The following is a 15,276-nucleotide window of genomic DNA, read 5'->3' on the forward strand; positions in this document are numbered from 1 at the left end:
GGACCTCCAGAGGAACTGGGTGGCCACTGTGTGAGACAGGAGGCTGGACTAGATGGACCCTCACTGGTCTGACCCAGCAGGGCTCTTCTGAGGTTCTTCTCAGGGGAAGGCTCAGCCTCTCTGTTCTGTTGTTGGCCCTCCGGAGGAACTGTTGGCCACTGTGTGAGACAGGAGGCTGGACTAGATGGACCCTCCCTGGTCTGACCCAGCAGGGCTCTTCTGAGGTTCTTCTCAGGGGAAGGCCTCAGCCTCTCTGCCCTGTTGTTGGCCCTCCAGAGGGACTGGCTGGCCACTGTGTGAGACATGAGGCTGGACTAGATGGACCCTCCCTGGTCTGACCCAGCAGGGCTCTTCTGAGGTTCTTCTCAGGGGAAGGCCTCAGCCTCTCTGCCCTGTTGTTGGCCCTTCAGAGGAACTGGTTGGCCACTGTGTGAGACAGGAGGCTGGACTAGATGGACCCTCCCTGGTCTGACCCAGCAGGGCTCTTCTGAGGTTCTTCTCAGGGGAAGGCCTCAGCCTCTCTGCCCTGTTGTTGGCCCTCCAGAGGGACTGGCTGGCCACTGTGTGAGACATGAGGCTGGACTAGATGGACCCTCCCTGGTCTGACCCAGCAGGGCTCTTCTGAGGTTCTTCTCAAGGGAAGGCCTCAGCCTCTCTGTCCTGTTGTTGGCCCTTCAGAGGAACTGGTTGGCCACTGTGTGAGACAGGAGGCTGGACTAGATGGACCCTCCCTGGTCTGACCCAGCAGGGCTCTTCTGAGGTTCTTCTCAGGGGAAGGCCTCAGCCTCTCTGCCCTGTTGTTGGACCTCCAGAAGAACTGGGTGGCCACTGTGTGAGACAGGAGGCTGGACTAGATGGACCCTCATTGGTCTGACCCAGCAGGGCTCTTCTGAGGTTCTTCTCAGGGGAAGGCTCAGCCTCTCTGTTCTGTTGTTGGCCCTCCGGAGGAACTGTTGGCCACTGTGTGAGACAGGAGGCTGGACTAGATGGACCCTCACTGGTCTGACCCAGCAGGGCTCTTCTGATGTTCTTCTCAGGGGAAGGCTCAGCCTCTCTGTTCTGTTGTTGGCCCTCCAGAGGAACTGGCTGGCCACTGTGTGAGACAGGAGGCTGGACTAGATGGACCCTCCCTGGTTTGACCCAGCAGGGCTCTTCTGATGTTCTTCTCAGGGGAAGGCCTCGGCCTCCATGCCCTGTTGTTGACCCTCCAGAGCAACTGGTTGGCCACTGAGTGAGACAGGAGGCTGGACTAGATGGACCCTCCCTGGTCTGGATCCAGCAGGACTCTTCCGATGTTCTCATGATGTTGGGTAAAACATCTTCTTATGTTCGTATCAGGGGAAAGCCTCAACTTCTATGCCCTGTATGCATATCAGCGCTATTCTGCCTCTCTGCTCTTTTGTGTCTAGGGAACCTGCTGTCACAGGGGACCAGCTCCGATATCTGAGCACCCTTAAGCAGCCTCTGAACAGTCTCTTAACCTTTTGCTGGAGAAGGCCAGAAGAGCAACCTTACCTTCCGCTGGCTGCTTCCTGGCGTCTTGCAGGAGGAAGGGGGTCTCTTCGGCACAAGTGAGTTCCTCCCCGGGGCTTGCAGGAGGAGCGGGAAGCCCAGAGGGGGCAGCGGGATCTGGGGGGAGATTCTGCATGGGAGGGGGCGGCAGCACCAGTGAGGGCGAGACAGCAGGCACTTCTTGGGGTTTTGAGCTCACAGAACGAGGCGGCGGGGCAGAAGCCAGCTCCAAGGGAAGAGAGGCAGGCAGCTCCACCTGCAAGGGAGACGTCGAATGGGTGAGGGGAGGAGGTGCTTCCGATGGTGCTTTGGGTGTTTGGGGGGACTGTGGTGGAGGAACGGGGGAGCTGGAAGGCAGCAAGGGGGCAGAAGCCAGAGCAGGAGGTCCTGTGCCTTCTGCAGCATCAGGGGCCTTTGCTTCCGCTTCCTCTTCGCTCTCCGCCATCTTTGGGCTTCCGGCTTCTCTTGTGGTATCCTCTTCTCTGGTCCCTTCTAGGGCCTCCCTCGGTCCCTCCTCTGCTACTAAATCAGCATCCACAACTTGGAGGGGCTTGTCTTCTGGCAAACTTGGCGCCGGAGGCCCACCAGCATCTTCCTGGGGAAGGCAGACCTCTTCTGCTTTGCCCGGCTGGTCTGCTTCCTCTGACGCAGCTGTCCTCAGCCGCCACCCCTCCTCTGGGCTTTCCTCTGAAGGTGGCGAAGCAGCTTCAGCTTGGGGGGCAGTTTCAAGCCCCTCCGTCCACAGCTGGCCCTCTTCTCTTGCTTCCTCCGCAGAAGGCTGAGAGGCGTCACGTTCTTGACCAGCAGCAGCAGCGTCCAGAGGAGGAGTCGAAGTGTCCGTTTTTTCCAAATCCTCAACATCTGTCAGGTCTGGTGAGGCTCTCCCAGAGGAACTCTCCAAGACGCCTCCCTTAAGGCTGCCGAGAAGGCTTTGTGCTTCGGCCACCAGCAGGCCGCTCTGGAGAGAAACGCCCCCCGCTCTCTGCTCGTTCTTGCTCCCGAAGGACCCTTGCAGCATGCTGGCGATTTGTTGCTGATCCGTGAGAACATATGGAGGCTCCGTGAACTGAGAAGAACTTTGCAACAAGGCACCGGGCGGTTCGAGCTGGCTACACGTAGCTGGAGAGCTCTCGAGAGCAACAGTCTCAGAATCGGCCATGGCGGCGCCACGGTTCATGGTCCCTGAACGGCCCGCGGCACCAGCGGGCTCCGCTGATGCCCGGGAAAGGTCACGTTGAGCGAGACTGGGCTCAGTCAAGAAAATCTCCTCTTCGGAAGCAAAGAAAAGTTGCCGGCCGTTACTCAGCACCGACGCTGCATCCCTCTGTGCTTTCGCACGCCGTGAGCCGGGTGACCCGGCTGTTGGAGCAAGAGCAGCTGTGTGATGCAGACACAGGGCCATGTTTGGCTGGGAAGGTCCCTCTTCCGTCACACCCCCCTGTCCTGTCTCCCACCGGAGAGACTCTGGCTGTCCCCAGAGAGAAGGGCTCTCTTCCACTGCATAGGCTGGGCTGCCCTTGGCTTGCTCAGGAGACGACAGGTCTCCTCTCTCGGAGTCTGTAGATGTCGGCAGCACAACCATCTCAGTGGAACTGTATTCGGCCGCTGTGAAGAAGCTGGAGTCTGTATACGAGGACGAAAGGGAGACCTCAGGCAGCTCTGGGGGAGACCTCGCGGCATCCTTTTCCCGCCACAGCAGCTCAGCTTCCGAAGCCTGCATTAGACCTTGCAGCAAAGCCTGAGCGAATGTCTTCTTCTCGAACTGCAGGCCTTCTCTGGGCTGGTCGCCGGCACCGACTACGAAAGGTTTTGCTACCTTTTCCACAACCGGAGTGCTCTGCACGGCTCCACAGATCTGAGCGCTGGTGTCCGAATAACCGGCATCTTCTGAAGCGAGTAGATACTCAGCTCTTTCTTCAATACTCGGAGCCTCCTGTTGAATGGAGAGCTCAGCATCTTTGGTTGCTGTCTGGGACTCTGGAATCTGGGCACTCCCAAGTTGTGGCTCTTTGGTGGGCCCTCTTCTGCCAGCTGCCTCGCTGGAGCCCAAGTCAGCCACGGCGCTGGGAATCCTCCCCATATCTTCTGTGCGCCCCCTCCTTTCATCAGAATTTGCTGACCACAGCCCAGGATCGCTGGCCTTGGCCACTGCAAGCACCTCAGTAGCCTCAGCGTCCTGAGCCTGCACTAGATTCATGTTATCGTCTCTCAGGCTGGGCTCTTCAAAGCCCCCGAGGGGCACATCAGCTCCCTGGAATGCTGGAGGCCTTGAGTCAGACGAGGCCTCAGAGATCGAGCGCTTAGCTTCAAGTTGGTCTAGATAGGAGGCTGCTTCCCCAAGGAAGGTTTCAGGGGCGGAGTCTGCCTGAATGCATTCTTCGCTTTCAAATTCTGAGGTCACTTCCTCCTCCTCTGAGGGAGTGTCCCAGTTCTGGTCTGAGGAGGGCAATGTTGACAACGGTTTTTTCTCCTCCAACATTTCGGTAGCTTCCTTTGGTTCAGAAGCCTCTTCTCCCAGCCAGTCCTTGCCCTGGACACGTTCTCTCGGTTCCTCTTGAGCTTCATCTGCGTCCTTGCCCCTTTCTTCTGACTTTGGCGTGTGGCTGGTCTCACTGGGCTGAAGATCTGCCGTCTTGGACTCTTTGGACTCTCCGGTCTGTGAGCGCTTCTGGAGAGGTTCAGAAGGGGCTTTATCGCCCGGTTCCTGCTTTTTGCTGGCTGGATATTGTCCGATGCAGGATTCCATCTCAGGTACCTTGACGTCCTTGTGGGACAGAGGGGAGTCTTGTGGCAGTGGGGCAGCTGCCTCTAAGGTGACCTCTGGGGCAGCCAGGAGTGTCTTCTCCTGTGCCTCACTCAGTCCTGTTAAAAGCTTGGAATCTGGGTCTGTGTCAGAAAAGGCCACCACCACGTGGTCCTCATTGTTGTTCATCAGGTCGAGAGACGAGGCCTCCTCCAGCTCATCTTCAGACTCGAAACAGGCAAACAGGCACTCCCCTGTGGGCTCGTCCGCTCGCGTCACTTCCGGCTGTTCCAAGATGGCCTCCTCAGAGGATTCAAGGAGGGACACAAATGGTGCCTCCCCCTTCTCTGGACCAACATCCGGCTCCCTTCCGTCCTGCCTCCCCAGCTCTGGTGAGCCTCCCCCAGAAGCAGCCTCATCTCGGTCCAGGAGTTCCAGCAGCCGTTCTTCTGATTCTTTCAGCCGGGCACCAATGTCAACAGCAGACGAGTCAGCAGACTCCGTGGTTGCGAACTCTACAGACTGATACGGTTTGGGGTCCCAACCCAGAGGGATGGCAGCTCCCATGTAAACGTGGTCGATCCATTCTTCAGAGACTTGTCCTGCCAGCTCAGGATTCTCCATGGTAGCGTCCAAAGAAGGAAGGTTATCTGCTTCATCGTCTGTATCAAAACAGGCAATCAGGCACTCCCTGGAGTCAGGGACCCCTCTCCCCAGAGCCTCTTGCACATCGGACAGAGACTGGTGCTCCGGGGAGCTGCGGGAGGAGCCTGTTTCCCCTTGAGAGTCTTCTTCCTCATCTGACCTGGCCCTGTGATCCAGCCCTCCAGAGGATGCCGCCGTATCCTCCTGTAGCGGAGACCCCCACTCCTGACCAGGGGAAGGAACGCTGCTGCTGCTTCCGGAACATTCAGAAGAATCACCAGGGCCCTCTTGCTCGTCGGGCACAGCTTGCAATCTGGAGGCATCTGCCAGCTCAAAGTTCAAATTTCCCTGTATCTGTCCCTCCTGGGATCTTTCGTTCTCTTTTGGCTGGTCCTGGGAGGATCCATTCCCCCCTAGTTGCCCCTTTGCTGGGGGCTGTTGTTCACCCCCTGCAGACCCAGAGTCTTCCTCGTCGGTGTTGTATGCATCAGAGGAGGTCTCCATCTCACTTTCGCTGCCCAAGTGGGATGTTTCCGTCCCCGGGATCTCTACGGAGGCAGGTTTGGTCTCTTGCAGAGCAGCTTCCGGGACCACGGCATACTGCTCGATGCTGTACAGCCGCTCGTCGTCATCCCCGTTATAGGAGGCCGAGTCAGAGGACTGGGAGGTGTCATCTTGGAAAGCAAAGGATTCATCGACCCCTTCGTTGATGGAGGTCTCCGAGAGGGAATGCAGGAAGGAGGTGGACGTGCTGGCATCGTCCTCCACGCCATAGAGGGTGTCGTTCTCCACCGGCTCCCCCTGGGGGAACAGTGTTATCTCCATGGATTCTGCCTCAAAGATCAGGCTCCCGTGGAAAGGCAGAAGCAATGCAGGAATCATCTGATCGTTTTCTGTGCTCTCTGCAGTGTCATCAGGGGACGACGCCACCACCTCAGCTCGCAGTCTGCTGGATAGGTCAGCGTCAGATGTGTGGACCCCAGGAGGACTAGCAGGTCTCTCCGGTGGAAACCCTGAGAAGGCAGCCAGTGGACAGGAGGAGGGGCTGGACCCGACTGGCTCTCCTGTAGGAACCTCCTCGCCTTTGAACAGCTTGTGGCCCAAACTCTTGCTGCTCTGCTTTGCTACCTCAGCGAGGGTCTTGTAAGGGTCTAGCCCCGCAGCAGTTATCTCGTAACCCCAGTCTCCTCCGTCCTCCTCCGGCGTCGTCTGCCCATCATCCTCACCCTCGTCATCCTCAGTGGGAAACAGAGAATGAACTAAAGTGCCGGAAGAAAGTGTGCGGAAGGCTGCCTCTCCCTCCAACTCGGGAGACAGACATGATGCTTGCGAGAGCCCCGTCAGACCCTCTGAAAGATCCAGCTCTGACAGAGGCTCCCCATAAGCCGCTGGGACCTCCATGGCTTCAGATTCAGCTATGAGGTTGGGCGAACAGGACGGGGAGGTGCTGGCTGTCCCTGAGGAGGCCCAGCTGCCTCCCTCAGCTGTGATGTAGGACCCCGAGGGGGAGGTGGGTGGGGAGCAGAGGCCTTCGCTGTCCAAATCGCCAGGCTCCTCACTCAGGCTGTCTTTGGAGAACGGGTGAGGCCTGAGGTGGGAAAAGACAGTCTTGATGGGGGTCGAGGGAGCCGTGAAGTAGAGCTCGGGGTCCAGGCCGCAGGTGGTCTTGAGAGGCGAGGGCTGGGCCTCAGCCAGCTCAGAGGGAAGGTCTTTGGCAAGTGTGGGAGAGGGGGAAGGCACTTCGGCCGGAGGGTCGCCCTGAGAGAGGGATGCCGCTGCCACGATAACCTCAAGCTCCTGAGGCTGCAGGCCCGGCAGAGAGAGGCAAGCTTGACGGTTGCTCAAGTCTTTCGCTACCTGACGGGGAGGTTTCACAGGGAGCTCCTCAGCAGCTTCCAGCGCCTCCTCCTCTGCCTCCTTCTGTTCTGCTTCACCAAAGCCGGCCTCCAAGATGGCCGCTTCCAGGGCCTGCAGCTCAGCTCCCCCCGTGTCTTCCTCTTCGCTGAGGCACTGTGTCTCCTCCCCCATCACTACCCTGGTGTCCAACATGTCTACACTTGTCAGAGGGGCCGCGAGACCTTTTGGGACCCCCTTCTGGGCTTTGGGGTCTGGTTCCATCATGACGTGCCCACATTCGCTCAGGGCAGCCAGACCGGCAGCGATGCTGCCAACCGCTGCGTCGCAGCTGGCTCCTTCGGGCTGAGGGCGGTCTTCTTTCTTGGTCGAAGGGAATCCTGGCCCTCCTTTGCCACACAGGGTGGGATCCAGGGGTGGGTCAGCCTGGAAGGCAGGGGCAGCCATCGGGGAGATCTGCAGCGGAGTCAGGACATCGCCACTTGGGGTAGAGGAAGCGGAGGTATTCCGAGAGCCATCTGAAGAAGAGGAGGAGGAGAGGGGAGATATTACTAGGCTACATGGCCGCTCATGCTAGAAGCTATACTCTCTCTAAGCTGTAGAGTCTTGTGAGCAAAAATTCTAGTTTGTGAGCTACCAGCATTAAAGTTGTGAGCTACTGCATAAATTAGTTTGCTCTGGGGCCATTTTTCCTGAGCTAAGCCGAAATTGGGTGAGCTGGAGGCTAAAAAACTGTGACCTGGCCCACACTAACCCAGCTTAGAGAGCCAGTCTGGTGTAGTGGTTAAGTGTGCAGACTCTTATCTGGGAGAACCGGGTTTGATTCCCCACTCCTCCACTTGCACCTGCTGGAATGGCCTCGGGTCAGCCATAGCTCTAACAGAGAGCCAGTTTGGCGTAGTGGTTAAGTGTGCAGACTCTTATCTGGGAGAACCGGGTTTGATTCCCCACTCCTCCACTTGCACCTGCTGGAATGGCCTTGGGTCAGCCAGAGCTCTCGCAGGAGTTGTCCTTGAAAGGGCAGCTGCTGTGAGAGCCTTCTCAGCCCCACCCACCTCACAGGGCGTCTGTTGTGGGGGGAGAAGACATAGGAGATTGTAAGCCGCTCTGACTCTCTGATTCAGGGAGAAGGGCGGGGTATAAATCTGCAATTCTTCTTCTTAGAGGGAGCACTGGCTAGAAGAAGACGACCATAGATTTATACCCTGCCTGTCTCTCTGAATCAGACTCAGAGCAGCTTACAATCTCCTTTATCTTCTTCACCCACAACAGACGCCCTGGGAGGTGGGTGGAGCTGAGAGAGCTCTCCCAGAAGCTGCCCTTTCAAGGACAGCTCCTACAAGAACTATGGCTGACCCAAGGCCATTCCAGGAGCTACAAGTGGAGAAGTGGGGAATCAAACCCGGTTCTCCCAGATACGAGTCCACACACTTAACTACTACACCAAACTGGCTCTCAGAAGACAGACTGAAGTGCTCTGGCTGAGCAAATCTCACATCTAGCAGTTTCAGGGTGGGGGGGGACAACTGGAATTGTTGTAAGAAAAACAGCAGTGGGCTTCCCACTGTTTCTAAGTTTCCTGATGGTGGGGCAGGGCTGGGCTGTTCTACCCACCCACCTACCAACCATGGAGACCCATGCAGGTTTACAGGTATATTTTGAGGCACAATATCCCTAAATACACAATATGGCGCTTGATACTTCAAATATTTGTTATTAACATCCTCATGGGCTGAATCCATTCCCACAAAGAGGAGCGGCGATACCTGGCCCCATCTCTCCCCTAACTTTGTGTGCCAACAGTGTTTTTAACGTTAGAATGTTCATTAACATTCTGTAACACCGCAGCATTAGGGGTGGGAGGTTTCGTTTTCAATACATGGAAGTCAGAGCTTTTACAGCCAATACCTTTGGGAAGTTTCAGAAAGTTTCCTTCCTGTTTCTTCATCTGTTACGAAACAAAAAGATTATTTCCCTGCAATCTGTGTTCTGTGTTTTAACCTGATTTTTTTTCTGAGTTTAGAAAGTGCCTTAATAGATTCTCCAAGTGCTGTCCACGCAGCAGTTAGGGTCAGGCCTCCCACCCCTTAAACCCCTTCTCAGCCTTCGTTCATCCTCCCTGTTATGAATCAGGAGACCAAACACAAAGCCAGGTGAAGCTCTTGCCTGAGAAATACAAGCTAACCACTGGAAGGCTCGTTGTGGCTACCCATGAGGTCAATGAAGATAATGGATTTATATCCCACCCTCCACTCCAAAGAGTCTCAGAGGGGCTCACAATCTCTTTTACCTTCCTCCCCCACAACAGACACCCTGTGAGGTAGATGAAGATATTGGATTTATATCCCACCCTCCACTCTGAAGAGTCTCAGAGCGGCTCACAATCTCCTTTCCCTTCCACCCCCACAACAGACACCCTGTGAGGTAGATGAAGATATTGGATTTATATCCCACCCTCCACTCCAAAGAGTCACAGAGCGGCTCACAATCTCCTTTCCCTTCCTCCCCCACAACAGACACCCTGTGAGGTAGATGAAGATATTGGATTTATATCCCGCCCCGCACTCCGAAGAGCCTCAGAGCGGCTCACAATCTCCTTTCCCTTCCTCCTCCACAACAGACACCCTGTGAGGTAGATGAAGATATTGGATTTATATCCCGCCCTCCACTCCGAAGAGTCTCAGAGCAGCTCACAATCTCCTTTACCTTCCTCCCCCACAACAGACACCCTGTGAGGTAGATGAAGATATTGGATTTATATCCCGCCCCCCACTCCGAAGAGCCTCAGAGCGGCTCACAATCTCCTTTTCCTTCCTCCCCCACAACAGACACCCTGTGAGGTAGATGAAGATATTGGATTTATATCCCGCCCCCCACTCCGAAGAGCCTCAGAGCGGCTCACAATCTCCTTTCCCTTCCTCCTCCACAACAGACACCCTGTGAGGTAGATGAAGATATTGGATTTATATCCCGCCCTCCACTCCGAAGAGTCTCAGAACGGCTCACAATCTCCTTTTCCTTCCTCCCCCACAACAGACACCCTGTGAGGTAGATGAAGATATTGGATTTATATCCCGCCCTCCACTCCAAAGAGTCTCAGAGCGGCTCACAATCTCCTTTCCCTTCCTCCCCCACAACAGACACCCTGTGAGGTAGATGAAGATATTGGATTTATATCCCGCCCTCCACTCCGAAGAGTCTCAGAGCAGCTCACAATCTCCTTTACCTTCCTCCCCCACAACAGACACCCTGTGAGGTAGATGAAGATATTGGATTTATATCCCGCCCTCCACTCCGAAGAGTTTCAGAGCGGCTCACAATCTCCTTTCCCTTCCTCCCCCACAACAGACACCCTGTGAGGTAGATGAAGATATTGGATTTATATCCTGCTCTCCACTCCGAAGAGTCTCACAGCGGCTCACAATCTCCTTTCCCTTCCTCCCCCACAACAGACACCCTGTGAGGTGGGTGGGGCTGAGAGGGCTCTCACAGCAGCTGCCCTTTCAAGGACAACCTCTGCCAGAGCTATGGCTGACCCAAGGCCATGCTAGCAGGTGCAAGTGGAGGAGTGGGGAATCAAACCCGGTTCTCCCAGAAAAGAGTCCGCACACTTAACCACTACACCAAACTGGCTCTCCTAACCAACTTAAAGAAGAAGTAAGGGCCTTGTGGGACCTTGCTCAATTCCGAAATGCCTGTAAAACAGTCCTATTTCGACTACCCTTCAGCTGAATTATAGTACAAGAGGATGCCCAACATCAAACACAATGAAACTGAAATTTATACTAGCACCAAAAACTGTTTTAAATCGTTTCAAATTATTTAACTGTTTTTATTAATTGTCGAAACGCCAGTGTTTTTTTCATTGTTTTATTGTTTAATCTTGACTACTGTGATCCGCTCTGAGCCTGTTTCGGCGGGGAGGGCTGGATATAAATCAAAGAAATAAATAAAATAAAATAAAATAACTAAACGGCAGGCAGAAGGCTCGGGGCTGATCCGCTGCCAGCGCACATGCCTTTTAAGAGCCAGGCTGAGAGCTGCCCCTTCGCCATGGAGGCCACCGGGCTAAGCTCTTCTTTCATCTGCAGCCGAAATTGATCCAGCCAGCCACCCTCCCTTCAGGCCCTTCGGATCCCAGCCAAGAAGGATTAAGATGGCCAAGCCTAGCGGCGGTCTAGATTTCCTCTTGCAGGGCGTAGGTTGTCCTTGCATGGGAAATGGCCGGGAGGGGGGTGTAATGCTGCCCTCCAGGATGTGTGTGTGCCTGCTCTCTTGCCTCCCTCATCCCATTTACTCTGACAATTAGCAGGCCTCACTTTGGACAGGAGCTAACAGGAGCCCAGCTCTGAAATGTCTAAATTTTATTGTGCTCTTTGTTTCTTACCTTCCCTGCTCCCCCCACAAAAACCTTGCTTCTGGGCTTCAGTTTGGTGCAGTGGTTGAGTGTGCGGACTCCTAACTGGTAGAACCGGGTTTGATTCCCCACTCCTCCACTTGCACCTGCTGGAATGGCCTTGGGTCAGCCATAGCTCTAATACAAAGCCAGTTTGGTGTAGTGGTTAAGTGTGCGGACTCTTATCTGGGAGAACCGGGTTTGATTCCCTACTCCTCCACTTGCACCTCCTGGAATGGCCTTGGGTCAGCCATAGCTCTGGCAGAGGTTGTCCTTGAAAGGTCAGCTGCTGTGAGAGCCCTCTCAGCCCCACCCACCTCACAGGGTGTCTGTTGGGGGGGGGGGGGAGAGATAAAGGAGATTGTGACCCGCTCTGAGACTGAGATTCAGAGTGGAGAGCGGGATATAAATCCAATATCATCTTCTTCTTCATTGTTCCAACCCTTTGTGTGAATTTTGCTGATTTGACAAACGATCTGACAAACTTTCTAATATTTTTCCCCACCAAAAATGGGAAAATAACTCAAACATATCAATCAGAAAGATGGAAATCTTCATCCTGCCACTGTAGCCACAGAGGAGAAAGCAATTTTAAAAAATTTAAAAAGCAATTTCCCAGTTGATTGGGGTGTGTGAACCGGCAGAGACTGACCAAGAGAGAGATCTTGGGGTCGTGGTAGATAACTCACTGAAAATGTCAAGACAGTGTGCGATTGCAATAAAAAAGGCCAACGCCATGTTGGGAATTATTAGGAAGGGAATTGAAAACAAATCAGCTAGTATCACAATGCCCCTGTATAAATCGATGGTGCGGTCTCATTTGGAGTACTGTGTGCAGTTCTGGTCGCCACACCTCAAAAAGGATATTATAGCACTGGAGAAAGTCCAGAAAAGGTCAACTAGAATGATTAAAGGGTTGGAACACTTTCCCTATGAAGAAAGATTGAAATGCTTGGGGCTCTTTAGCTTGGGGAAATGTCGACTACGGGGTGACATGATAGAGGCTTACAAGATTATGCATGGGATGGAGAAAGTAGAGAAAGAAGTACTTTTCTCCCTTTCTCACAATACAAGGACTGGTGAGCATTCGATGAGATTCGATGAAATTGCTGAGCAGTCGGGTTAAAACGGATCAAAGGAAGTCCTTCTTCACCCAAAGGGTGATTAACATGGAATTCACTGCCACAGGAGGTGGTGGCGGCTACAAGCATAGCCAGCTTCAAGAGGTGGTTAGATAAAAATATGGAGCAGAGGTCCATCAATGGCTATTAGCCACAGTGTGTGTGTGTGTGTGTGTGTACATATATACAGCAAAAGCCCAGCATGTCATGTCACTACCTGGGTAAAGCAGCCGTAGAGGCTTAAGTTTGCAGGCCAGAGGCATGCTGTGTAGGCAGGTGCTTTGCTGGGTTTGCCAACCTGCAGGTGGGGCCTGGAGATCTGCTAGAATTACAATGGAGCTCCACGCTGCAGAGATCAGTTCCGCTGCAGAAAAAAGCAGCTTTGGAGAGCAGACACTGGTGCTGCTCCCCTCTCAAGACCCCACTTAAGTATATAAGAACATAAGAGAAGCCATATTGGATCAGGCCAATGGCCCATCCAGTGCAACACTCTGTGTCACACAGTGGTAAAAAAAAAACCCCAGGTGCCATCAGGAGGTCCACCAGTCGGACCAGGACACTGAGAAGACAATACTGACTTTGATGGACCAAAGGTCTGATTCAGTATAAGGCAGCTTCATATGTTCAAGCCCTCCCACTGTGCCTCCCCCCGCAAGAACCAAGAATACAGAGAATCACTGCCCCAGACATAAGGACATAAGAGAAGCCATGTTGGATCAGGCCAATGACCCATCCAGTCCAATACTCTGTGTCACATAAGAACATAAGAGAACCCATGTCGGATCAGGCCAACAGCCCATGCAGTCCAACACTCTGTGTCACATAAGAGAAGCCATGTCGGATCAGGCCAACAGCCCATGCAGTCCAACACTCTGTGTCACATAAGAACATGCCATGTTGGATCAGGCCAATGGCCCATCCAGTCCAACACTCTGTGTCACATAAGAGAAGCCATGTTGGATCAGGCCAATGGCCCATCCAGTCCAACACTCTGTGTCACACAGTGGCCAAAAAACCCAGGTGCCATCAGGAGGTCCACCAGTGGGGCCAGGACACTAGAAGCCCTCCCACTGTTGCCCCTCCCAAGCACCAAAAATACAGAGCATCTCTGCCCCAGACAGGGAGTTCCAACAATACGCTGTGGCTAAGAGCCACTGATGGACCTCTGATCTGCTCCACATGTTGAGCCAATCCCCTCCATATGTTTATCCAATCCAACCTTCCCCAGACTCCACCCCCAAATCTCCAGGAATTTTGCAACCTGGGGTTGGCAACCCTGATTATGTATCATTTTTAAAGAGCCCTTAATTTGTTTTAACTGTCCCATCCCCAGGGCTTCCTTTTACTAGAAAGTTCACTGGGTGGACATGAGTAAGTGGGCTGCAACTCGCAAAAGCTCATAGAGCAATAAGTGCTGTTAGTCTGGAAGGGGACACTGGCTTTGATTTTATCTTCCAGTCACCCAGCACTAAGCCTAACCTACCTCACAGAGTTGTTGTGAGGATAAAATGGATAAAAGAGTGTGTTGTCTACTACCCTGCACTCTGGAGGGAAAGGGAAGCATCAAGGCAAGGTGGAGATCTCTAAGTTACACACTTCAGCTCAAATCCAAAATAGCAGCAACATTAGAAGAAGATATTGGATTTATATCCCGCCCTCCACTCTGAAGAGTCTCAGAGCAGCTCACAATCTCCTTTCCCTTCCTCCCCCACAACAGAAACCCTGTGAGGTAGATGAAGATATTGGATTTATATCCCACCCTCCACTCTGAAGAGTCTCAGAGCGGCTCACAATCTCCTTTACCTTCCTCCCCCACAACAGACACCCTGTGAGGTAGATGAAGATATTGGATTTATATCCCGCCCTCCACTCCTAAGAGTCTCAGAGGGGCTCACAATCTCCTTTCCCTTCCTCCCCCACAACAGACACCCTGTGAGGTGGGTGGGGCTGGAAAGGGCTCTCACAGCAGCTGCCCTTTCAAGGACAACCTCTGCCAGAGCTATGGCTGACCCAAGGCCATTCCAGCAGCTGCAAGTGGAGGAGTGCGGAATCAAACGCGGTGCTCCCAGATAAGAGTCCGCACACTTAACCACTACACCAAACTGGCTTATGCCGAAAATTAAACTTTGTTGGTCTTCAAGGGGCATTTGGACTCAACCTTTGTTCTGCTGCTTCAGACCAATGGAGAAACCCACCTCCTGGATCTAAATAGAGAGCCGACAGGCCTCATTGGCCTACCACAGAACAACTCTCTCCCCCCTCCCCACCCTCCACTCACAAGAAGCCCAAGAGTACCTTCCATTACAAGCAGATGGTGATGACGATGCTGAACCAGGAAAGGATCCATTTCAGCCGAGGAGTTGTAAAAACATCCGCCCCGTTCCCCAGAACCAGCTTCCCCAGAGAGCCCCCCAAACACGCACCTAACAAATACCCTCAATTGGCAGGATCCCGGGGCTTTTAACAGTTGTGAGAAAGAGGCAAAACCTGGGATTTGCAATGGCTCTTGGGTAAAAGGGGGGGCTATAACTCAGACTCCTCGGGAGAAAGGCTGGGTCACCTTGAAGTGCTCAAGGGAAAGATGGTAGGACCAGAACCAGTGGGTTGAAATTAAATCAAAAGAGTTTCTGTCTCAACATTAGGAAGAACTTCCTGACAGTTAGAGCAGTTCCTCAGCGGAACAGGCTTCCTCCTCGGGTGGTGGTGGGCTCTCCTTCCTTGGAGGTTTTTAAACAGAGGCTAGATGGCCATCTGACAGCAATGCTGATCCTGTGAATTTTGGGGGAGGTGTTTGTGAATTTTCTGCATTGTGCAGGGGGTTGGACTAGATGATCCTAGAGGTCCTTCCAACTTTATGATTCTATGGGGGAAGGGGATAGGGTTGCCAAGTCCAATTCAAGAAATACCTGGGGACTTTGGGGGTGGAGCCAGGAGACTTTGGGGGTTGAACCCGGAGCAAGGGTATGACATGCATAATTGAACTCCTAAGGGAGTTCTGGCCATCA

At 53.7% G+C, this 15,276-nt stretch overlaps 1 protein-coding gene across 1 annotated transcript in view; it reads right to left on the reverse strand.

Moving 5' to 3' along the window:
- Window positions 1-15,276, reverse strand: part of LOC132578308 (NAC-alpha domain-containing protein 1-like) — a 73,496-nt gene that overhangs the window by 31,207 nt on the left and 27,013 nt on the right. Inside the window, exon 2 of the mRNA XM_060248247.1 lies at window positions 1,516-7,272. Within this exon, the coding sequence (XP_060104230.1) occupies window positions 1,516-7,272 (5,757 nt within the window). The remainder of the gene's footprint in view (window positions 1-1,515; window positions 7,273-15,276) is intronic.

This window comes from Heteronotia binoei, chromosome 10 (genome assembly GCF_032191835.1).
Source record: "Heteronotia binoei isolate CCM8104 ecotype False Entrance Well chromosome 10, APGP_CSIRO_Hbin_v1, whole genome shotgun sequence".
NCBI lineage: Eukaryota > Metazoa > Chordata > Lepidosauria > Squamata > Gekkonidae > Heteronotia > Heteronotia binoei.